Source organism: Myotis nattereri (assembly GCF_964212035.1).
Source record: "Myotis nattereri genome assembly, chromosome: 5".
Lineage (NCBI taxonomy): Eukaryota > Metazoa > Chordata > Mammalia > Chiroptera > Vespertilionidae > Myotis > Myotis nattereri.
Window position 1 is genome coordinate 80,669,293 of NC_138080.1, and position 24,323 is coordinate 80,693,615.

Below are 24,323 nucleotides of genomic sequence, written 5' to 3' on the forward strand. Positions count from 1 at the left end.
TGTTCTAAAGTAGCTTTATGATATAGATATTAATGATGTAATTAAGCCAGCTACCAAAGTAAAAGCTTGAGAACTTTTCTCCATTTATAATGGCATATTGGAAGACACTGGATGGAATTAGGTTAAGCGAGAAATACTCTGAAGCACATAGAAGAAGGGTGTATTCCATGAGGGGAACGGATCCTATTTGTGTGGCCTGGTATCCTTGCCACTCCCAGGCAAAATAAGCAGTGTAAATGCTGCTTCAGTGGAAGAGGTTGCCTCTCCCATTTGCCAGATAGAGAATGCTCATGGGCATACTTTGAGGATTTACATTTACCTCTCTCTAAATGGCCTGCCAGATGGCAGTGGCCACGGATAAATGGGAATAAGCAAGGGAACTGGAGTAATGGAATAGAGATCACAGGAAGGAAGTTTCTGTGTTACGTCTGCAACCAACTTTAAAATATACTCTGTCCAGTACTCTTTCATATAAATAATTCCTGACACTCAAGGCAGGTGATCGAAATAAGTAAACCCGGTTACTAATTTGAGATCCTAACTGGTATGGAGGTTAGTTTAGGGCATTTGTTGTCATTCTCAATCATGTGGCTAGTTTCCCAATGAGAGTTGCTTCATCTAAATATTAGTGTGATGGGCTCAGTTTGTGAATCCTCATTATGTGATGGACAGTTCCTCAGCTTTAATCCAGTGATGAAATCTACTAGTGATTGCTAGCTGTACAGATGGATAATAAACACAATGGATTGAATAACCTCCAGAAAGTTAATGTATGACCAAGTTGTATGAAATAAATTTAAAGCATGTTTCTCAAGATTTGGCATTCTCTCCTTAAGTTTGCCATTTTGCCCTATCAGTATTTGTTTTTAATGTCTTTAGTTCTCCATTAGGTTTTTAAATGTTTGAAAAGCGACAATGCTTTCACATATCGGCTGAAACAGATGGTAACATATGCTGATCACACCTACCAAGAATATTTATATAAATGATCTTAAAGCCGAGGGAAAAAAATCACATGAGGAGTCTAGTAGATAGAGCCTAATGAAAATGGGGATGTGCGTGTTGCGAGGTCCTTTCATTATTTTTAAAGAGAAGTCAGCAGTTCAGATGTTTCTGTCAAGTCTCAATTTTAAATGATTGGTAACAAATTTTAAAATGTTGCAATTCTTTGAGGAGGGTAAACCAAACACTTTTGGGAGCTGCATGTGGCCTGCCTTGGTCCATGTATTTCATGCTCCAAGGACTCTCCCCTTCAAGGTAGCTGTTACTTTGAGGAAGAGGGATTTGAGTGGAGCCCTCTCCTTTCTCTTCATCCTGATGCAGACACTGAGCTCAGGCTCATGGGAGTGGGTGGGTGGGGGGTTTCTAGCCCTCTGGTATTCTCTTCTGCAGTCAGTGGCTTGTTTGATAACAGACTCGAGTCAAAGCCAATGATCTAAACTAGATTAGTTAGTTAATTCACCAGGAGTTTAAGGTGGTATTTAATATACTATAGCATATAGACAGTTATTACATTAACCCTTTGAGTGCCAGCCAATATCCTAGGAACTATGCTAAAATTGCCAAGGCATTTTTGGTGATTTTACAGCAGTTTAGGAAAAAAGTTATGAATCACAAGTAAATGAAGTTACATATTCAAAAACTTAAGGAAACCTTTACTACATTGACATATTTAGCAATATCATCATCACTAATAAAAGCAGACTTAGAACTGGATGCCATTTCAAAGCTTTGATAGCGCTCCTGGCACTTTTGGCGAAAGACAGGAGCGCGATGGCGCTCCCTGGCACTCTAGGGGTTAAAGTGTATGTTTCCTTATTGTGACACTACTGTCAACATCTGTCTAAGGATGGAATGCCTGTTAGGATTTTCCAGGCTGGTTTTTTTTGTGCTTCATGCCCAGGGTCCTGCATTCAGGCAGCCCTGGCCCCTCTGCTGGGTGCAGCTTCCCTAGTGGCAGCTCTTTAGTGGCCCCACCTACAGTTTGGAGTTGGCTCCTAGTTCTCATTGTTCCTTTCTGGAGCGGAGAGAAGAGTTTTTGTCCCCATTTTCCAGGTCCCCTGTACCAAAATTAACTTTTGGAAATGGGAAATTCTGTTCTAAAATAATAACTTTTTAGTAGTCACTTGACTTTAACTTCAAATATTGGAGATTAAACTTGATTTGAGGAGGAAGTAATCTGAAAATGGCTTTATTTTGTTGTTTGAGGGGAGAAAGCACCCACATTTTTGGTGATTTGCTGTTCTCATCACCAACAACAGGTTTCTGACAATCGAGTCTTTAAAATTTGAGGAGGGCATTTTAGAGATGATCTCTCTTTTTCAGGGTGACATTGGTTAATAAAACCATACAGGCTTCAAGTGTACAGTTCAGTAACACATCATGTACACACTGCACCATGTGCTCACCATCCAAAGTAAAGTCTCTTTCTGCCCCATTCCTCCCGCCCCCTTTGCCCACCTGCACCTACCATCACCCGCCTTTCCTTCTGATTATCACCACATCTGTGTCTGTGTGTTATGTATATGTTTACTGTTTGTATTTTTTGCTTAATCCCTTCACCTTTTTCATCCAGCCCTCCAACTCTCCTCCCCTCTGACAGCTGTCAGTCTGTTCCATGTCTCTGTGTGTATTTTGTCCGTTTATTTTGTACATTAGATTCAACATATAAGTGAGATCATATGATATTTGTCTTTCTCTGACTGGCTTATTTCACTCAGCATAATAATCTCCAGGTCCATTCATGATGTTGCAAAGGGTAAAGTTTCCCTTTTTTACGGCCATGTAGTATGCCATTGTATAAATGTACCACAGCTTTTTTATCCACTCATCTTCTGATGGACACTTGGGCTGTTTCCAGATCTTGGCTATTGTAAATAATGCTGCAATGAATATTAGGGGTGCATATATTCTTTTGAATTAGAGTTCGGGTTCCTTCACATAATTCCCAGAAGTGGGATCGCTGAATCATAAGGCAGTTCCATTTATCAGGTGTCCTTTGTAAAAATGAGAAAGTTTTGTAGTCAAATGAGAAAGTTAACCTTAGGCAAGGTGCTGTCCCTCCATTATACTGTATGCAATAAGATATATTACAGAACAAAAGAAAGCAATTTTCTCTTTGTGAGGGAAAATTATCTTAGTATTTAAAACATATAATTAAGTCCTGGTCTATGTTTACTTGGCTCTCATTGGAAACATTTTCTTCAGACAAATATTCTTACAAGGCCTTGTTTCACTCTGATTCATTGAAACATGAATGAATTAATGAGTTAATTAATGAAGTTAATAGTCCACTAGGTGAAGCACCTAGTGGTAATGAATGGCAAGAAGAAAAAGAGACAAAAAACAAGCCTTGAAATGATGAAAATATGAGAGACCACAGCATAACACAAGAGAGATAGGATGGCTTTTCTTCCAAATAATTTATCATTCAAACCCATACACTTTAGAAAGTAGTGGGCTATTAGTAATTACTAACTGGATGGCATAGTCCCCATATGCCTTGGAATCTTTTACTGATTGTCTTGATAGTTTTCACTTCCTGTTGTTTAGTGGGAAAGAGGAACAGTTGCACCAGTCTAGCAGGTCTAATACTTCAGTTTGTTACAACTGCAGTTTTGGGGGGCTGATTCTTTGGCATATCCCTCCAATCATTTGGGAATTATACACATGACCTGTAGTTATTTGGTTCTTTTTTTTTTTTTAATATATTTTGATTTTTTACAGAGAGGAAGGGAGAGGGATAGAAAGTTAGAAACATCGATGAGAGAGAAACATCAGTCAGCTGCCTCCTGCACACCTCCTACTGGGGATGTGCCTGCAACCAAGGTACATGCCTTTGACCGGAATTGAACCTGAGACCTTTCAGTCCGCAGGCCGACGCTCTATCCACTGAGCCAAACCGGTTAGGGCTGTGGTTCTTATTTTACCTAGAAAAAAACCATCCCCAACTCATACCATCAAGTTTGTGTTATCAAATGCCTCTTTGATAACTATTTTTCTGCTTCATCCAGATCTCCACTCCATCACCATCAGTTTCCTCTTATCTTTGCTTCCCTTTCAAGTTGCATTAGAAACATTTATTTTTAATAACCCATAAGCACCTTGTACTTAAACTTTTTAGTATTTTTTAAAATTTTGGTGGTTTTTTTGCAGCACCACTCATCCCCCATATACCCTCTTCCACTCCCACCCCCACCCCCAATCCCTCCACCGCATTCACCACACTGTTGTCTGTGTCCCTGAGTTCTCTCTTTTTTCTCTTTTGCTTAATTCCTTCACCAACCCTGTAGCACTCCCTTCCTACCAGAGCTTAGAAATCTTAATTTATTATTCTCTCAGCTCATTTTCATACTACTTTCATTACTCATTCAGTGAATACCAAGAATCTGAGTAGATATTTCTCTAAAGAATTTATACTAATGGTCAGTAAGTGCATAAAAAGAACTATACCCATCTAGCCATCATGGAAATGAAAATCAAAACCACAGTGAGGTACCACTTCACACCCACTAGGATAACAATAATTTTAGAAAAAAAATCAAGTGGGGAAAGTGGAACCTTCATACATGCTGGTGGAAATGTAAAATGCTACAGCTGCTTTGGAAAACAGTAAGGCAGTTCCCAAAATGTTAAACATAAAGTTAACCATATAATCCACCAATTCCACTCATAGTTATATCCCAAGAATAATGAAAACACAAAAACATGTATTTATAGCAGCAGCATTCATAATGGCCAAAAAGTGGAAACAATTCTAATGTCTATCTACTGGTGAATGGATAAATATAATACAGCCATATAATGGCATATTATCTATCTATCTATATATATATATATACAAGCCTAAGTGGCTGTTACAACCGGTCAACCAAACGACTGGTCACTATAACATGTACTGACAACCAGTGGGCAGACACTCAACGCAGGAGCTGCCCCCTGGTGGTCAGTGCGCTCCCACAGCCAATCTCCTGTGACAGGCCAACCTCCTGTGATCCCTCCCCCTGCCCCGATCTGCCCTGATCGCAGGCCAGGCCAAGGGGCCCCACCCATTCACGAATTCATGCACTAAGCCTCTAGTTGATTAATAAAAAGGAATGAAATACTAATACATTTTATAGCATGTGGATGGACCTCAGAACCATTAAGTGAAAGAAGCTAGTTATAAAAATACACATATTAATGTCATTTCATTTATATTAAATATCCAGAATTGACAAAGCCACAGAGACAAAAAGTTAAGTAGTGGTTGCCAGGAGATAGGGTTAAGGAATGTTGATGGAAAATGACTACTAATGGATATAGGGTTTCTTTTTGGAGTGATGAAAATTATGATTGTGATGATGATTGTACAACTGTGAATATACTAAAAATCATTGAATTGTACAGTTTAAATGGGTGAATTGTTTGGTATGTGAATTCTATCTCGAAGCCATTTTTTAAAGAAATAATTTTTTAGACTTCACAAATTTTATACTTTATGTTGTTATATGTCAAATATGCCTGTTAGAAAAATGCTTGGAATTAGAATACAATATATTATTCACAATTGTGCTTTGATAATGTATCAAGAACCTGAAATGCCTAATGTGTATCACAAGATTATTAAGAATGGTGGGTAACTGGAACAAACGTAGATATCCTCCAATAGGAAAATAGTGATGTGCATCCATAAGATGGAATAAACAGTTAATTTTTTAGACTTACATTTAATGATATGGAGAAGTATTTAAAAGAAATAAGATAGTTTTATGTAGCACATAATTCTAATTGTGTATTTTTTGACATGCATATATACATATGTATATGAGGAGAAAAAAGCCTGGAATATAATAGAGTTGCTATCAGAGAGTGGGGAGATTAGATATTTTTATTTGTTTGTGATTGTCCATATTTTCAGTGTATTACTGTATCTCTATTGCAAATGTGTTGCTTCTACATTCACATTTCTCTATTCCAGCTTTGTGTTATAGTGAAACGTGTGGTATCATGTGTCCTGTAAAATGCGTATGAAACAAAACCATCACCACTCTACTGACCATGTTATCCCACCTGTTTTGTTTTCATGACTCTGAAAAGTAAACATTGAACTTGATGATCTTTGCAGGTTATTAATGCTGCATTGGCTTTAGCAGCAAAACCACAGAGTAAGCTGGCCCAAGAGAACATGGATCTTTTTAAAGAGCAGTGGGAAAAACAGGTCCGTGTTCTCACAGATGCTGTCGATGACATCACTTCCATTGATGACTTCTTGGCTGTCTCAGGTAATCAGCTGGTTCCCCAGAGAGACTTGTGAGGATGCGCATAATTACTTTTGCCTAAGGTACAATAATGGGCAATCATAACACCCCCAAGTCTGGGCAGGTAAATTATTGTAGCACTAATACTGTGCTGGTTTTCATTTTAATTAAAAAAACAAACAAACAAGAAAAGCTACCACAGACTCCTGAGCAGCGGGAGGTGGCATTGGAGTTGTTTCCCATGTGGTGGGGCTGGTCTTGATCTTAGAAGCTTCAGTTAGAAAACTGGCTGGCAGAGGGTTTTCCCTGTTTGTTAAGAGTAGGGTTTTGCAACTGACCTGTACAGCACCAGACCACCCACCAGTCTTCCTACTGTGTGTTTAGAAAAATGCCGTGTACCCTAGTAGAGGCTGTGTGAAGAAGGGAAACTTAGGAGAAGGGAATCCCACACCATCACCTTTACTTTCTTTTTTGAAACAATTTTTCCTTGCTTGGAAATCTCCTCTCTCCCTCACAAATGATCATAGTTGAACTGACTACTTTTCAAAAGACAGAAAACAGAGAGGAAATATTTAAATGCCTTTTAATTATGAACTTGCAAAAAATAAATCTGGGTAATTCACCTCACAAAAACAGTTGATTTCATTATATAAACATAAACTGGTAATAACATGGTAAATTGCATTCATATAGAAGATGTCTGTCAATTGCAATTCACTGTTTATCGCACAGAGATAAATTTCAATCCATCTCCTTTGAGTTAAGTATAAATGCATTCTCCCTTTAATGGATCCTCTGCTGCCCTTGGCTGCACTGCTTGCTGCCTGAAGATGCCAGACATCCTGAGGCCAGTGGTGTGGGCAGTCAGTGCTGGGTAGTTGTAGGGCTGAAACTACCTTTTGCCCCAGGGAACCACAGGCTGGAATGTGGGAGTGCGAGTGGCAGTGGGGCTTGAAACAGAAGCGGGGCCTAAGTACATGCACGGCACAGCCTCCTGCAGTGACCTACATGAGGTGACAGTGTGCTCCGCATACCGATGTCTCCCAGTCTCTGCCTGCTTTCCTTGGGATTGGTGGCTCTACTTGATAGAGTAAGGACAGGCAATCCATAAACCTCAAAAAGGGTGTAAACCGTGCTGCTGCAGGAACCCCAAATTACAGATGCTGGTACTTTAAAACACTCATTTGGAAGCACATCTTTGCAGGTGCCAAAAATGCAGCAAATGGCTGTTTTTGGAAATCTTGGCCTTCCGTTGTTTTTCCAATGAAGTACTGAATTAGTCTTTTTCATAGGTTTAGAAAAAAACATTCTACCTTCACAGCACACTTTCAAGCAAACAACAAATTCAGAATTCTCAATGCAAAGCACCCCTCTGGAGTTAGCTAAGCCATTCCTAAACTTCCCCTCTCCTGATTAGAGTGGGTGTATCAGGCTTGTCTCAAGGGATTTTCAGTTCTTACAGCAAAATAAAATGAAAGAGAATCAAATATCCCTCATACATCTTCAAACCAGAGAACAAAAGGGATTCTGCAGTAATGGTTAGTGAAATCCAGGCAGTATGGTTAGGGTATGTGACATAAAACAGAATGGTAAAGAGAAATAAAGTTCTTTAACAGATGCACTTCTGTGTAATATATTCAATTTTTATGCAACGGTGGAAAGTATAAGGGTTGACTTGATGGAAAGGAGTTTAGACAGTTTCTATTTAGCATATAAAAACACAGAACAATTCTTCTAGTCAAAAAGTGGTGGTATTTTTAGAGCATCTAAATTTTATAGGTGTACCCCGGTGTGTTTTTCGAATGTTTTGTCACAGACTTGCTTAGCAATGTCAAGTAATTAAATAATGAACAATTCCTGATTTTTTGATGTGCTTTTTAGGGGCACAGGATGAAGGGAACAGACAAGCAAATGCCTGTGCAGAGTTCTCCATTAACCAGTTAATTTTTAGCATTCAGAGTCTTTTATACCTTCATGTATCTACCTCATCCATGGCAACTTTAGCACTTTTTTTTCCTTTCAAATCATTTTAATGTGGCAGTCAAAATATGAAAAGCAGACTTAAACTTGTTCCCGTTAAGGGGGGGTGCTACCATGATTGCTTCACACAAGCATGATCAAAGGTAATGATGACACCGATTCCAAAGACTAAGGGTGGTAAGAAGGCTTCAAGGCTCAAGACTGAAAAGCTTGGTTTCGGAAAGTCTCAGAGGGGTCACAGGTGGCAGGAGAGACATGAAATTTAAGGGACCTTCACAGGACAGGGCGCAGTTGCTGGGTCATCAGCACCTTGAAACATTTCTTGATGGTGATTCAGTGTCGAGAGTATTTGCCGTCTGGGGTGAAACCGAGCAGGATGGGCCGAGCAGGTCTGTTGTCCCTTAGGATCAAACTTCTTCAGGGTATAGACCTGGTCTCCCTGTTCATTGAGGTGATAGTGGAGAAACATGATCTTGCTGAAGCAGTAGGTTCCAATTCCATCTGCAGCTCAGTCTACTGAGGGTCTCACCCAGCATTAGCAGTTTTTGTGTGTGGGGAGGGGCAGCTAGAGAGGTCTCCCCATGTCATGACACATAGCCTCGTAGGGTAGTCTTGGCTGGCTCTCCTTGAGGAGAACCTCACTTAATTGGGCAGCCCCCACTGGTCCCAGTTCTTGATCCTTGTGCAGCTAAGCATCTCTGGATATGCACTAAGGAATGGAGAGCAGGTGTCACTCTGCATGGTCATGGGCATTCTTTAGATGAGAAGCCATGTCTTGGCCTCATGCTGATCTTCCCTCTTGGCCAAATTCCTCTTGCCCTCACACACACTGGTGCTTCAGTAGTCCCATCAGTTTCTGAGCAGGGGGCTACCAGGTAAGTCCCACCATGGGTGATGGTTGTCTGGGGAGAACCGAGCAGGATGGGCCTTAAGATGGTGGGCTTCATAAAATGTTGCCAAATGAAAAGTGGTAATGCCACTTGACTCCTTGGAGTGGTTGTTCTCTACTGTATTCTGGTGCCTTGTGGCCCGTTGGCAGTGTGAGGGTTTATATAGACTATTTCTACTAATGATTTTCCACCTTCACTTTCCCTCTTGGAATCCATGGGGCCTGGATGTTTGCTGTAGCCTATCCAAGGGGAAGTTATTTAGGGATCAGGACTGAGAGGACCCTATTATGCTGCGTTAGTTCTGTTGTTCCTGGATATTCTGTTCCATTGATCCCTAACTTCCCTTATACTTATCACAAGGCATATCCTAAATTTGTGGCTCAAAAAGTAGCGGTCATTTTGCATATCATCTGTAAAGCCACCAAGACCCTGTTGCCAGTGTTTTCTGAATCTGCAGGGCAAGGAGAACCTGGGTTACTCATATCCAATATGTCACTTGAAAATAGAGATGCATGCATGCCCCACTCAGGGAAGAGGAAATGGGGATTCCTTTCCCCCAAGCTGTTCTGTTCATAATGTTGCCTTGTAAATATCGGAGATGGTTTAGGGGCAGAGGTTGGCAAACTGCGGCCCCTTGAGTGTGGCTCTTTCACAAAATACCACATGCGGGCACGCACGTACAGTGCGATTGAAACTTCATGGCCACACTCAAGGGGCCAAAGAGCCGCATGTGGCTCGTGAGCCGCAGTTTGCCGACCACTGGTTTAGGATACTAGGGAGCATTCAGCAAATCATGAATGTATTTGCATTGGCTGATCCCATAAGGATGGTGGTTTGAAATTTAACAAAGTGATAAAGACTGTTTGGATTTCATTTGAATTGTATTTGATAAATGTTTTCCATGGAAATGCAATTTACTTTCTCATTCATTTACTCTGCTTACACATGGAAGTTTTGGTTGCTTTTAAAATTTTTTTACTTTTAAAGATGCAGGTGGTTCTAATTGGTTTATTACATTGCTTTACCATATGCTCTTAGAAGCATATAACATACTGCACTAGATACTTTGGGGCAATACACAAGAGTGGTAATTTGTACTTTTTTCTTATGTATCAGTGTGCCCAAAGAATTTGGTCTGATTTGGAGGACATTAAATAAAAGGATTACTGTACCAAATTTTTGTTTTTGTGTTTTATAGCAAAAATGCAAAACTGGCTGAAACCGGTTTGGCTCAGTGGATAGAGCGTCACCCTGTGGACTGAAAGGTCCCAGGTTCGATTCCGGTCAAGGGCATGTACCCGGGTTGCGGGCACATCCCCAGTGGGAGATGTGCAGGAGGCAGCTGATTGATGTTTCTCTCTCATCGATGTTTTTAACTCTCTATCTCTCTCCTTTCCTCTCTGTAAAAAATCAATAAAATATATTTAAAAAAATGCAAAACTGAAATTTCCCTCTTTTGAGGAAGTGGCATAGGTAGTGATGAAGTTAGATTTGATTTCTGACTCCAGTGCCCACTAGCTGTGTGGCCTCAGGCAAGTCACTTAATACTTCTGTGCCTCAGTTTCCTCATTAATTAATGATTTAAATAATGATTTAAATATATATATTGATTTAAGTAAATATATATATTGATATAAATAATGATTTAAATATATATATATTGATTTCAGAGAGGAAGGGAAAGGGTGAGGGAGATAAAAATATCAGTGATGAGAATCATTGATCAGCTGCCTCCTGCACCCTCCCTACTGGGGATTGAACCTGCAACCCAGGCATGTGCCCTTAATTGGAATCGAACCTGGGACCCTTCAGTCCATAGGCTGATGCTCTATCCACTGAGCCAAACCGTTTAGGGCAATGGTGATTTAAAAAAAAAGGTAGCTGACATTTAGTTAAACATCAAGCACTCACAATATTTCCTATTATATAGTAAGTCCTTTGTATAACATTAATATTATCTCCTATGTGTGCATAAGATTGCACCAATAAAGATATCCAGAGCAAAGGGTATGCAGGATGGGCCCTGCTGTGCATTGCAGACTGAAGTATAAGTTTATGCATCCTTTTTTGGAGAGTGCCAACTGGCTTGGTTCCTAGATGGCAATTAAGTACCAAACATCTACTTGAAACGTGTATGCCTTTGATTTAGTAATCCTGTTGCTAGAGACTTTCCCCAGGGACATTTACACAAATGTTTGCCAAAATATCTGTACTAGGATGTTCACTTCAACCAAAAGGTGTAAGAGAAGGCTGGGTAAGTGATTTATGGCCCTTCCAGCTATTTAATAGGGACTGCACAGCCATTAAAATAGATGAGCGAGATCTGTAGAGATAGACTTAAAAAGGTTTTCAGGTGAAAAAAAGACATAATAGTGTCCATAATAAATAGACTGTTGTATGTATGTGACTTTTTTCCTTGTTAGAAGCACCTACAAAAAAGACTGTAATGAACAATCAGAGCCTTTAATGGGGTACAGATTGGTGTGTCTACTCATAATGGACCCAGGCTAAGTTTCCTGGGAATTTCAATTAAAGCTTAAGTAATTTCTGGTTAGTGTGGGTACTCCAACCCTCCCATGTTTGCACATGTCCAATGGCACCAGTGTGGAGGGCAGGGTTGATGCTGTGTCCTGGGTGTGTGGTGGCCTCAGCTGGCTGGGGTTTTCCTAGGCACAGCTGTTCGGTGAGGGTAGAGAATATGACTTTAGTTGGCTTCCTGAAACAGAGGCTTCCTTTGTCGCTAAAGAATGGCAAACCCTTTCCTGGTTTGCATTCATCGGGATGAAAGGCAGTATAAATTCAAGGTCTAAATTGATTTTTAAAAACATAGCTGTGTAGATGAAGGTTAGCGAATCCTTGGTGGAAGTTGGGCCACTTTGTTTAGTGCACAAAAAGAATCATGCTTCGTTGATTCTAAGATGTGCTCCCCCACCCCCATGTATTAACAATCCTGAAACAGGGATGAGTCTTACAAATCAGTGATATGAGGAAACATTGGTTTATAATTTAGTATCATCTTAACTTTTTTTTTCTTTTCTTAGAGATATAAGGTACAAGTGTAAAATTACTAGATTCAGTTGAAAAATCACCACAGCAGTTTTTAACACAAGGTCTACTTAGAGTGGTGGGCAGGTGCAGTACCATTCTGTTTAGTTAAAATGAATATGTAGAGAGTTTGTATGTAAGTGATGCTTCTGATGGACTCCAAATCTATTTATTCTTGTAATATCCCCCCTAAAATTTGTTTATGTAAAAGGTTTAATGTTTTCTCTTTGAATAGTACCCTGAACAAGTCTAATTTTTAATTTAGTAGACGTTAAATTATGGTCGTCTTAGCTGTATTGTGGTCATTTTTTTTCCCTTTTGTAATAGGAGTTATTACTATATTCTGGGTTTTCTTGGACATTTTTAAAATTTTATTAATATTTGAAGGTGTTTAAAGCAACTTTTAGGTTCACAGCAAAGTTAAAAGGTAGAGATTTCCCATCTAATACCTGTTTCCACACATGCTCAGCCTTTTCCATTTTCAACATCCCCACCGCAGCGGCATATCTGTTAAAATTGAATAACCCAAAGTCCATAATGTGCATTATTATTCACTCTTGGTGGTTTACATTATACGGTTTTGAACAAATGGACCATCACTATAGTATCAGATAAAATATTCCCTGCCCTAAAAAAAAAAAAAAAATCTCTGTGCTCTGTCTATTCATCCCTCCTCTCTCCAACCTGATTTTTTTTTTTTTTTTTTTTTTACTATCGCCATAGTTTTGCCTTTTCCAGCATGTCATGTAGTAGGAATCATATAGCATGTAGCCTTTTCAGACTGTCTTTCTTCACTTAGTAATATTCATTTATGATTGATAATTATTGTTTTTATATGCACTTTAATTTTTTTTTAATTTTTAAAAAATCTTGGTTGAATATAATATTCCCCCCCCCGCCCCATTCACCCCTGTAGCCCATCCCCACCCCATTATTTCTTTTTAGTGCTAAATAATATTCCATTGTCTAGATCTACCACAGTTAATCTGTTCACGCACTTGAAGGACATCTTGGTTGCTTTCAAGTTTTGGCACTTATGAATAAAGCTGCTAGAAACATCTATGTGCAGGTTTTCATTGTCTTGGGATAAATTCCAAGGAATGTGATTTGCTGGATCATACGATAATAGTTTAGTTTTGTAGCAAAGATGTTTTTACCAGATTTCCTCCAGGATCTAGTGTCAAGCTTTATTGTTTTCCGGAAAAATAGTTTTGGTGTGTCTTCCAATTCCAGCTCTGTCACTGGTAGGAGCCACTTTTGGGCTTCACAGAATTCAAGGATTTCCACAAATACCACAACAGGCCCACCGGCAGCCTGTAGGGTTAGGAAATGTTCCCTCCGTACACTCCCTCAGGAAGGCTTCCCCTGCTGACCGCACCTGCTCCTCTGGGCTGTGCTGACGGCCACTGGCATCTGCCGGAAGGAGGGGTGAGGCCCTGGGAGGTAGCCTTACAGTGAACCTTTTCTTCTAATTTAGACTTTGGGATCCACTGGCATCTGCCGGAAGGAGGGGTGAGGCCCTGGGAGGTAGCCTTACAGTGAACCTTTTCTTCTAATTTAGACTTTGGGATATATGTAAGGTCAGTGAGATGATTTAAGGGAAAGAGAAGTTCTTGAGGTTTCTGTTATCTGAATCATCTGCTTGACTTACAGAACAACTGTGCCTTACAGATGGGCCTTTTGCTCTTTGTTTAAACCTGGAATAAAGATTGTTGTTCTCGGAGGTGATTATAGGTTGAGTTTCAGTGGGACAGTTAATCCAGCAGTTAATCTTCTCTTCAGTGCAGTAATGCGTGTAAAAGCTTTTGGCGCTGTGGCTGGCACAGCGAGCTCTCGGTGAGTGGTACATGCCAACTAACAGTTACTGTCCCCTTTTCAGCACAGGGAATACAGTCAGTGTTGTAATAACTATGTAATGTATGGTGTCAGGTGGGTACTGGACATATTTGGGGTGATCACTTCGTAAGTTATAGAAATGTCTAATCACTGTTGTACCCTGAAACTAATATGTATTATGTAACAATTATAATTGAAAAAAAAATTTCAAGGCAAAAAAAAAAATTGTCCCCTTCTTTTGAAAGGCCTTCTCCCTCATTCCACCTTTGCTTGTTCCTCAGAGAATCACATATTGGAAGATGTGAACAAATGTGTCATTGCTCTGCAAGAGAAAGATGTGGACGGGCTAGACCGCACAGCTGGTGCAATCCGAGGCCGGGCAGCCCGGGTCATTCATGTAGTCACCTCAGAGATGGACAACTATGAGCCAGGGGTCTACACAGAGAAGGTGCTGGAAGCTACCAAGCTTCTCTCCAACACAGGTATGGGAACTCCCTGCCTTACTGGTGCTTCGCACACAGCCCGGGTGGGCTAGGCCAGGCCCTGTGGGTGGGAAGTAGACCAGGACTCAGGCCTTAAGTGTTCTGGGCGGACACTAGACTTGTGAGAAGTTGGTCAGCCAAATTAAGGCCGCACGCACACGTTTCCTTCATGTGGGTCCCATGATTAATGAGGGGAATAATTCTTTTTTTTATCCTCGCCCGAGGATATGTTGATTTTGGAGAGAGAGGAAGGGAAACATCAATTTGTTACCTCCCATACACGCCCCGACCAAGGATCAAACCTGCAAACTAGGTGTGTGTTGTGACTGGGAATCGAACCTGCATCCTTTTGGTGTGAGGGATGAAGCTCCAACCAACCTAACCGCCCAGCCAGGGCTGAGGAAATAATTCTGAAAGCACTGTTTAAGATTAATTTTGGAGTTAAGTCTTCTGTTAGTGAATAAATACTAATTTAAGGAGGGTCCCATTCTTAAGGCCTCAAATTAACCTTACTTCAATGTTCTCAACCATCAAAATCCTTTATTGTAAAATCTGGTCAGAGACAAAGAGGATGATTCGAGTCTTGGTTGAAATATTGTAAAATATGGCATTTAATTTATTTCAGCCATAAATCTCACTTAGGTAGAAGTGGAAGCGCTTCTCAGACACCTTGCCTCTTTCTGAGTGAGGTAGATTCAGGGAGGGCTCTAGAATGATGATGTCTGCTGGGCCTCTTTTCTCTGCAGTTATGCCGCGTTTTACTGAGCAAGTAGAAGCGGCCGTGGAAGCCCTCAGCTCGGACCCCGCCCAGCCCATGGATGAGAACGAGTTTATCGATGCCTCCCGCCTGGTGTACGACGGCATCCGGGACATCAGGAAAGCGGTGTTGATGATAAGGGTGAGTAACTGCATTTCGGAGGTTTTAATAGCTTGTTCTTATCATTTGCTAACCTTGAGAACAATGCATCATTCTGGAACTCAGCAGATGTATTGGCAATATATTAAAACCATGAATCTAAAAGCTGTTAGAATGAGATATATTTAATTACATTGTCTAAAATGACTTTTAGTTGCAAGTTAGAGCCCAAACTCAGACTGAGAACAGGAGCTAGTATGAGTTGCTCCTGATGGTTTTAGAGCACACAATCACCACAAATAGGTTTCCATTGGCCTTAGAGGGAAACTATAGAAAATAAAGGCTTTTTAGTTAATTTCAGAGAAGGGAATATTCCTTATTGCAGGTTGAAGTTATTCTTCACATGGAGCCCCCCCCCCCCTTTTGAAGGGTGCAGGATGCTAGAACCCCAGTTCAGGGTGAGGATGAGCGACTGTGGCAGCCCCTGGTCATGTTCCCTGGCTCAGGGCCCCCATGTGGCCCATCGTCTCTGAGAGCAGCAGTTCCCACCATCTGAAAGTCCAGCCCCTCTGGGTTGGCATAAACAGGTTTTGAGAAGCTCCCACCCCTCTGTAATGTATCCCCAGGGTGCTCGGCCTGGGTCTCGCAGCTGCCTTTCCCATAGCAGTCATCCTTCACATGCTGTTCTGAGCATAAGTGTGTAGCCATCCTCAGCCCCTGTCCGCAGCATAGGTGGCTGCTTTGCTGTCGATCTAGTTGGATCAGAGGAGCTTCCTTCACAGCTTCATGGTTTGCTAGTCAGACCTCAAGGTAGGCGGGGATCTGTCTCACTTTTTACCCCCTCAGCCTGACAGCTGCAGAGCCTAGCTGGACTGTCAGCTGGAAAGAGACCATTTCTAAGGCAGTTGCATTAGGCTGGATCCATTTTATATGCAGTGTAAGACTGTACTGCTCTGAGGTGAGGAGGAAAAGAACTGTTCAGAGATGGCCTGGTTGGCTGTTCCTGCAGGCCCCAGGTCACCCCTGACATGTTGGGGTGAGCCAGGAGCTTGTGGAGCCTTTTGCTTTCTTCAGTCCTGCTGCTGCTAAAGAAGAACCCATATTATGCAGAGGCCATAGCTCAGTGGTGTGAAGGGATCCCCGGATCACATAAACCGGGGCCAGTGAACACAGCCCTATTTCTCCAGAAGCCTTTCCATGATGACAGACACCTAGAAACAGTAAAAGAAACCTTAATGAAGGAGGCTAATGCCTTTGGAGATTTGAGTGGCTGAAACCGCATACTCCAGGAGGTGCTTGTGAATTCCAGAGTCCTTTCTGAGGAAGCAAGTAGGGTTGTGGGAAACCACATCTTAGGGGCAGGCAGCCGGCTTGGCTTCCTCTTCCAGCTCTGGAAGGATAAAATGGGCAATAGTGACGTCGTGTTTTGTGCTCCCAACTCGGGGACACTCCGGGATCTTGTGTTGATGTGCTCTCGGTGTCTCATGCACCTCTGCTCTTCTCACCTCTTCCCATTGAGGGAGAGGCCTGGCCTTTGCACATGTACATGGCGGTTTCAGGTGCTTCTCACACGTCCTCTCATTTGAGCCTCACAGCGAATCTGGGGGCTGGGCTTGGATCAGGTCCTGGGGCAGATGAGGGCCTGCCCTCCTGTCACAGACAGCTGTTCTGCCTCCTGCCCCCTTACTGATGACTTCCAGATGACATTATGTTTCAAGTCAGCAGCTTATCATGTGAGGCTGTGCAAAATAAGAATTTTATTTCATAATTAAAGCAGAACTAGGACCATTAATTAGTTCCTTTGGTATTTAGACTTTACCTGCCACATTCTCTTTTCCTTTTATCAAAGGAAAAAATACATAAAAATTCACTATTTTTACCCCTCAAAGCAGCCTTTGGTACCCTAAGAGAAGGCCCAGTATCATTTAATACATTTAATGTTCTTCTTGTCATAAAGTGGAAAAGTTAAGAAACTGCCTAATATTGTGTAAAATACCTCTATTTTTAAATTAAAATACCTTTTCTACGATGGACAGTTCTCATCTTTTGTCTTTATATGCAGCTGTGGGAGAAGTACATTAAGAAGTATAAATCTTATGTCAAAGGGAGTCTTGACTCAGGGGTGGGAACTGAAGCCCTAACCCCCAGAAAGGAATCCCTTGGCCCTTTGGCAAGTGTGGTGTGGTGCCCTGGCCTACTGTTTGTTGGATGAGCCACCCACAGGTGCACCTGTGAGGCAAGGTCTCAAACGAATAGCAAGTGCTTTTAGCTATTACCCACATCTGTTTAGAATACTGCACATGAAAATCCTGGGTGTCCCCTACATCAGGCAGGGTGTGGACTGAGTGGCTCGGGAGGCCTGCGTTGTATCTGGCTCATATCTCTTTCTTGATGGCAGACTCCTGAGGAGTTGGATGACTCTGACTTCGAGACAGAAGACTTCGATGTCCGCAGTAGGACAAGCGTCCAGACAGAAGATGACCAGTTGATAGCTGGCCAGAGTGCCCGGGTAAGGAATCAGTTAGTGTCACCCTACACATAAAAGGGTTGCAGGCCCAATCCCCAGCTGGGGTGTGTGTGTGAGGCAAGCAATCAATGTGTCTCTCAAAAAAAAATACAAACTTGTTCTGCAGACCTTCCCTGTCCCTCTCAGGTCTTAGCTTTTCTTTTCCAGGAAAATACTCTATTTTGAGAACCCAATTTTCCCTCTTTTCTTCTGGCCATAGGACTGAAGTTGTGGCACCTGCTAGTCAATTGTAGGTTTCTCCAAAATGTCTCCTCAGTTGTGCCCTGGGGCTTTGGTTTATGACAATCCTGCATCAGGAGAGCCTGAGGATCAGGCACAATGGTGGTTAAAAAGATTGCGGTCTTAGCCCATGTCAGTTACACTGAAATATTTACTTATGGGTTAAATAAAATAACAGTGGTACATTCAAGAGAATCAGTCAGAACCTTTCATCCATTTGAGTCATTAAATCTTCCATCAGTAGCATTTTTGTTTTGGGGAGGATGCCAAGAAATATTTCTAAGGAGTCCTTTCTCACTTCTCAGATATTTTGAACAGCGAGTACATCCCTGGTTTAGGCCCCACTTTGTCATGAGCACTTTGGGGAGAGCCCAGGTGCTACTTTGATAAGGTGTCAATGCTACTGAGCTATACAAAGTGTATATACCTCAGCAGATTCTCTGCCTGCCTTCTTTAACATTTACATTCTAAAGGCACTTCCAGTTCACCTCGAAAAGTTAAAGATGCAATGCGGCCACAGGAAATGCTTGGGAAAGCGCCACCAGCATTAGCCCATCTCTCATCTGCGCTCTCACAGGAGACAGAGGATGAAACTTCTGCAGAACTCAATTAAGCAGGCTCTGTTCCTGGGCGATCCCGAAGTATCCACATTAGCCTTGTACCCATTACACTCTTGTTTTCCTCCACATTAAAATTTGTTCTTAAAAGTGGGTTGGGAATGGCCCTTCAGGCAAAATGAAACCTATTAAAGCATTATCCTATCTATGTCATAGGTTGCTCGGTGGAAATGCTTTTGGCTAATGTACTGAGAATGTCACATTCTTTCCATGTAAGAGCTTTCTGTGCTTCTGATTTTAGGCAATCATGGCTCAGCTTCCCCAAGAGCAAAAAGCAAAGATTGCAGAACAGGTGGCCAGCTTCCAGGAAGAAAAGAGCAAGCTGGATGCTGAAGTGTCCAAGTGGGACGACAGTGGTAACGACATCATCGTGCTGGCCAAGCAGATGTGCATGATCATGATGGAGATGACCGACTTCACCCGGTGAGCGGTGCCTGGCCCGCAGCCGCAGAGGCAGCCGTTTTCTCTTTTCTACTCACTGCCAACTACGAAGGGCTTCACGTACAATGATCCTTATTCTTTTTTCAGAGGTAAGGGACCGCTCAAAAACACATCAGATGTGATCAGTGCTGCCAAGAAAATTGCAGAGGCAGGATCCAGGATGGATAAGCTTGGCCGCACCATCGCAGACCATGTAAGTAACAGACCTAACGTGGGTCTCAGGCAGCCCAGCCTGGTCCATTCCTGAGGCAGCAATAACCATAATTTTCAGGGGACACAACACTCATCTCAAAAATTGTTTTTAACTTGCCAACCAGCATAGAGTTTTAAGAATTTCTGAATAATTCTTTGATAATTCTTGAGAGAACATACCTGGAGGTGTGTCTGTCCTGAATAACAGCTAAAATCTAGCCTCTCCTGGGGACGTGTGTATTCCTAGTTCTCTTCAGAACTTGAGCTCTGGGCAGGCACTGCTTCCGAGCCTACCATGCTGACCCCAGGTGTGCGAGAGCCTCTTCTCATGGATCTGCTTCTTAGAAGCAGCAGGATAATGTGTCCTCAGCGCTGTGGGTTCTCGACTACCCAGCTTTCATAAACCCTTTATTCCCTGCAGTGATACGTCAGAAAATGTGGTTCCTACCTCCTGGAGAGTTGACATTTTCTTTTGATGCTACAAGACTTATTTACTGGAGATGCTGTTTCTCAGTTACAGTTCCCTGCAGTCTAAGCCCTTCCCCTGAGGTATCAAGCCTCTCACCCTGCATCTGGGCTGAGGGACAGCAGTGCCTCATCGCTCAAGCCAGAGATTCAGAAGTCATCCTAACCCCTCCTTCCCACAATCCAGTGCTAGTGCTACACTTCTACTGGCCACCATCTAGTCTTATCCCCTCTTCCAGAGCCAGCTCAGGCTGACCTCCACAGCCCATGCCTGGACTAGTACTTGTGGCTGCTCCTCACTGCTTTCCCTCTCTCTCCTCCACACAGCTGCTAGTGCAGTCTTCCTACACGCTCATCTAAAGTGCATGTCTTGATAGGGCTCTGCTGTGATCCGTAAGATTCTTAAATTCAAAATTTCCAGCATGGTCTACAGGTTTGTCTGTGCCCAGTCTCCCAGAGGGAAATGTTTGCTATAAATACCTGAGAGGTGCTCTGTATTTCTTTCTCTGGGTAAAGCTCCCTGAGCTTTGGCAGCAAGACAGGAATTGGGCAGCGGCTGCCCTTCAGTTTCCCAGTGGCTGGTCAAGACCTCGCAGCCTCCCCCTGCTTGTTCTCTCGCTTTGATTCACTCATCCTCCATCTTTGCCTGAAGTGAACCTCTCCTTTCACCAGGTGTTTACAGTGTGTATCATAATTGAGCAGAAGAGCTGTTGGGATGGTTGTTAGCAAGCTCAGAGCACTCTGGCTTTTCTTCAGAACCAAGCTCTTGCTGAGGCTTTTTTCACCTTTAGGGGCTTGGGCCCAAGCAGAGGGCAGCCTAGAGCCAAACTGCCCCAGGTAATTGGGTAACTCACCTCTCAGGCCCTTTGCTCCAGCATGGAGAGAGGACGCCTCTCTTGGTGGCACACAGAGATTTAGAAACAGCCCCCGGGGGTGGGTGTGTTTAGATCAGGCCTGGGTGCTCTGCTAAACTTATTCTCCCGTCAGTGTCCAGACTCGGCCTGCAAGCAGGACCTGCTGGCCTACCTGCAGCGCATCGCCCTCTACTGCCACCAGCTCAACATCTGCAGCAAAGTCAAGGCCGAGGTGCAGAACCTTGGTGGGGAGCTGGTTGTCTCTGGGGTAAGTTTCATCTGTGAAAAGAAGTGGGTGGTGGGAATAGTCTGGCCTTTGTCCACATACACTCCTTACCTGCCCTGAACTGGGAAGGCGAGCTGTGGGAAACCCTGAAGTTTCTTCCTTGGAGGCCAAGGGCTGGCTGCACCTCAGCTGCAGGTATATTTTTAATCTTCCCTCCACAGAAGAATTGAGCCTGTTCAAAAATTGCAAAGATGATATAGCAAGGCTTTCTCCAATCTCCTCTACCTCTCCAAGTGCTTCAGTATTATCCACCCCCCCTTGTTTCTTTACCGTGTCACCTGGGGTAGGGCAAAGAGGTGATCTCAGTGTGCTGGGCTCTATTAATTCCCCGGAATTTCCTTTCAAAGAAATTGACACCATTTGGTCACCTGCTACAACGTCAGTGCCCCTGGCCATGAATGACTCAGGCCTCCATACATTCTTGTTACTGTTCCCTTTATTTCTTCAGAAGATCTGAAACAGGCCTTTTCAGGGTATTTGAATAAGAACAGCCAATTATATGGGGCTGTGGCCCACCCCTGAAGGGAAGGAGGAGGGGGCTCCCCCCTCACCCACCCCTGGGGCTACAGGTCAGGCCTGTGCTCCTCATGCCCCACGTTTGTGTCTCCCAGGTGGACAGCGCCATGTCCCTGATCCAGGCCGCCAAGAACCTGATGAACGCCGTGGTGCAGACAGTGAAGGCCTCCTACGTGGCCTCCACCAAGTACCAGAAGTCGCAGGGCATGGCTTCCCTCAACCTCCCGGCTGTGTCGTGGAAGATGAAGGCGCCTGAGAAAAAGCCCTTGGTGAAGAGAGAGAAACAGGATGAGACACAGACCAAGATTAAACGGGCGTCTCAGAAGAAGCATGTGAACCCTGTGCAGGCCCTCAGCGAGTTCAGAGCCATGGACAGCATCTAAGGCTGCCCTAGCCAGCTGCCCCCCCCCCCCCCAATCGGGGCTCTTAAGATCAGTCACTGTTCTTCACTCAGATGTATTTGCTAAGTAGAGCACTGACGTTAGATTCCACCGGGAAACAGGCAGATGTTAGACCCGGCCAGGTGGTGCATTTTGCAAGGACATACTTTAAGTCAGTCACAGATACTTTCAGAATTCAGGAGCATATTTCTAGCTGTATTTTTTTATAAGCTTAAATAAAAATCCCATAACCAAAGAGAATCCCATAGTAACTTGTTAGTGACATTCTTGACCAAGTTGTGTGGCATTACGGTCTGAGAAAAGGAGAGATCTGACTCACCCCTTTTTCAGGGAGGGGTCTTCCACCAGCCCAGGGTCTGGGCAGGTTGGCTGGTATTAAATGCCAAAGATGACCAGGGCAAGCAAACTGGGTGTTTTAGGAAGTGGTCCCCAGAGAGGATATGTTTCTAGAAAGGTCCTGAGAGGGACAAACCACATGAAACTCAGTAAAACAGTGTATCATGCAGAACACTGATTACTCTCTATGACGTGAAATGAGAATTGTGATGCATGGTTACAGTCACTAATGTGCTCTGCTGCAGGATGTATTAAAAAGTTGCTTATTTTTTTCCTCAGGCTAGAATGTTATGATGCCATAATCAGAACTTGCTTGTTTCCCTTTGTTCAGCTCAAAATGCAGATACATCACTGGGCTCACTTCTAATAATTGCAGTGTTTCCTGCCTTGGGCTTACTACAGTAGCCTAACAAAGTAGCATTTGCTTAGGCAATAATTTAGACATTACCTTATTTGTGATTAATACAGCGATTACTATAGCTACAAGGTATAATTTTACTATTTAAATTTTATGAATTCGAATTTTTTTTACACTAACTTTTCCCAATAAATTCCACCTTGAAACCAAGCTCAAGAAGTTAAAGTCGTTTTTCTTTGCCTCCAGCAGTCACGTTTTACATAAAACAGCTCCCGGATCTGCCCCCAGGGTCCCAACAAGGAGACGCTTTCTATGGCTCCTTGGGAACTCAAGTGTTCACCCTTCATGGGGAAGGTCAGAACCTCCATGGGTATCACCCCCTTCTCGTCTGAGTTGTTTCTGTCAGCTTATTACCACACCAGGATAACAGCTGCCTCCAAAATAGCCCTCCTAACGCCATGTCCCTTCCCAGCAAAGCTCCTTAGAGATATGTGTGTATTGTCCCCTCTTCCTCACTTGCAGTGTCTCTACTATTCCAGCCCCTCTCCTCCCGCCCCCCTTAAGGGAGCTGTCAGCATTACCAGATTGATTGGCTCTTTCCTCATCTTACCAGTCTCACCGTGCAAGTGCCCAGGTGAACGGCCCCGCTCTCAGAAGTTCCTCACTTGCCTTCCAGAACACTCCATTCTGATTTTGTCTTCCTTCACCGCCGTTTCCTAGTCATTAAAAGCTGTGCTTCCCTGGGCTCAATACCCAGGTCTCTTTGGCTCTACTCACTCTTCCAAACTTAACCAGACTCCTGGCTTTATGTACAGTCCAAATTCTGCCTTCTCCTGTATCCTGACTTATAACTGCCTGCCTCCTAAACTCTCCATATAAATGTCTTAATATCTCATTCTCGATCTGTCCAAATTATTTTTTTTTTCTTCAAATTCTTATCTTTAAAATGTATGGTGGGTCCAACCACCTGTTTACTTTCACCTGGTCATCATATTAGTTACCTATTGCTGTGTAACGAACTACCCCAAAACTTCGCAGCTAAAACAACAAACATTTACTACCTCAGTTTCTGAAGGCCAGGAATCCAGGAACAGCTCTGTGTGAGGTCCTGACTCCGTCTCGCGTGAGGCTCAGTCTCTCTCCGAAGGCCAGATGGGCTGGGGAGCTGCTTCCAGACTCCCTCCTGGCTGCTGGCAGGCGGCCTCGGTTCCATGCCCTGTGGCCTCCCACAGAGCAGCTTATGATGTGCTCACTGGCTCCCCTCAAGTGAATCATCCAGGACAATAACCAGATGGGAGTCGTGGTTTTTTTAAAACCTGATCTCAAAGATAATATGACCAGCACTGCCCTGGCCAGTGTTGCTAAGTGGTTAGAGCACAGGGTTGTGGGTTCACTACCCGCCCTAGGTTGGGCATATGGGGGAGGCAACCAGTCAATGTGTCTCTCACATCAATGTTTCTCTCTGTTTCTCCCCCTACCTCCCTTCCATCCTCTCTGAAAAGCAAGCAAAAAAATATCCTCAGGTGAGGATTAACACAAAACATCCACATATATGTGCCCATCACTGCCATTATATTCTGTTGGTCACACAGACCACCCCTGGTACGCTGTGGGAGGGGCACAACACAAGGAGGCCAAAGCCAGGAGGTGGACTTCCAGTCACCTGAACCCAGACCACTGCAGTAACTTCCCCACTGGGCTTGACTGTTCCCCACACCCTACTCCCCAGGGCAGCCACAATCAATATGCAAATTGTCCCCTCAACTGGGAGTTCGACCAGGAG

The 24,323-nt window shown here is 43.2% G+C and overlaps 1 protein-coding gene and 1 pseudogene across 3 annotated transcripts in view; one reads left to right on the plus strand and one right to left on the minus strand.

Annotated features, from left to right (window-relative positions):
• Positions 1 to 24,031, plus strand: part of CTNNA1 (catenin alpha 1) — a 185,380-nt gene extending 161,349 nt beyond the window's left edge. For both annotated transcript variants that reach the window (XM_081090774.1, XM_081090773.1), the window contains exons 11-18: positions 6,107 to 6,263; positions 14,272 to 14,472; positions 15,219 to 15,370; positions 17,727 to 17,837; positions 18,933 to 19,114; positions 19,220 to 19,325; positions 20,777 to 20,911; positions 21,541 to 24,031. In XM_081090774.1, the coding sequence (XP_080946900.1) occupies positions 6,107 to 6,263; positions 14,272 to 14,472; positions 15,219 to 15,370; positions 17,727 to 17,837; positions 18,933 to 19,114; positions 19,220 to 19,325; positions 20,777 to 20,911; positions 21,541 to 21,828 (1,332 nt within the window). In that variant the 3' untranslated portion in view covers positions 21,829 to 24,031. The remainder of the gene's footprint in view (positions 1 to 6,106; positions 6,264 to 14,271; positions 14,473 to 15,218; positions 15,371 to 17,726; positions 17,838 to 18,932; positions 19,115 to 19,219; positions 19,326 to 20,776; positions 20,912 to 21,540) is intronic.
• Positions 8,493 to 8,688, minus strand: LOC308518961 (H/ACA ribonucleoprotein complex subunit 3-like; annotated as a pseudogene). Its single transcript has one exon. The product of its transcript is annotated as an H/ACA ribonucleoprotein complex subunit 3-like (transcript).
• Positions 24,032 to 24,323: the final 292 nt, after the last annotated feature.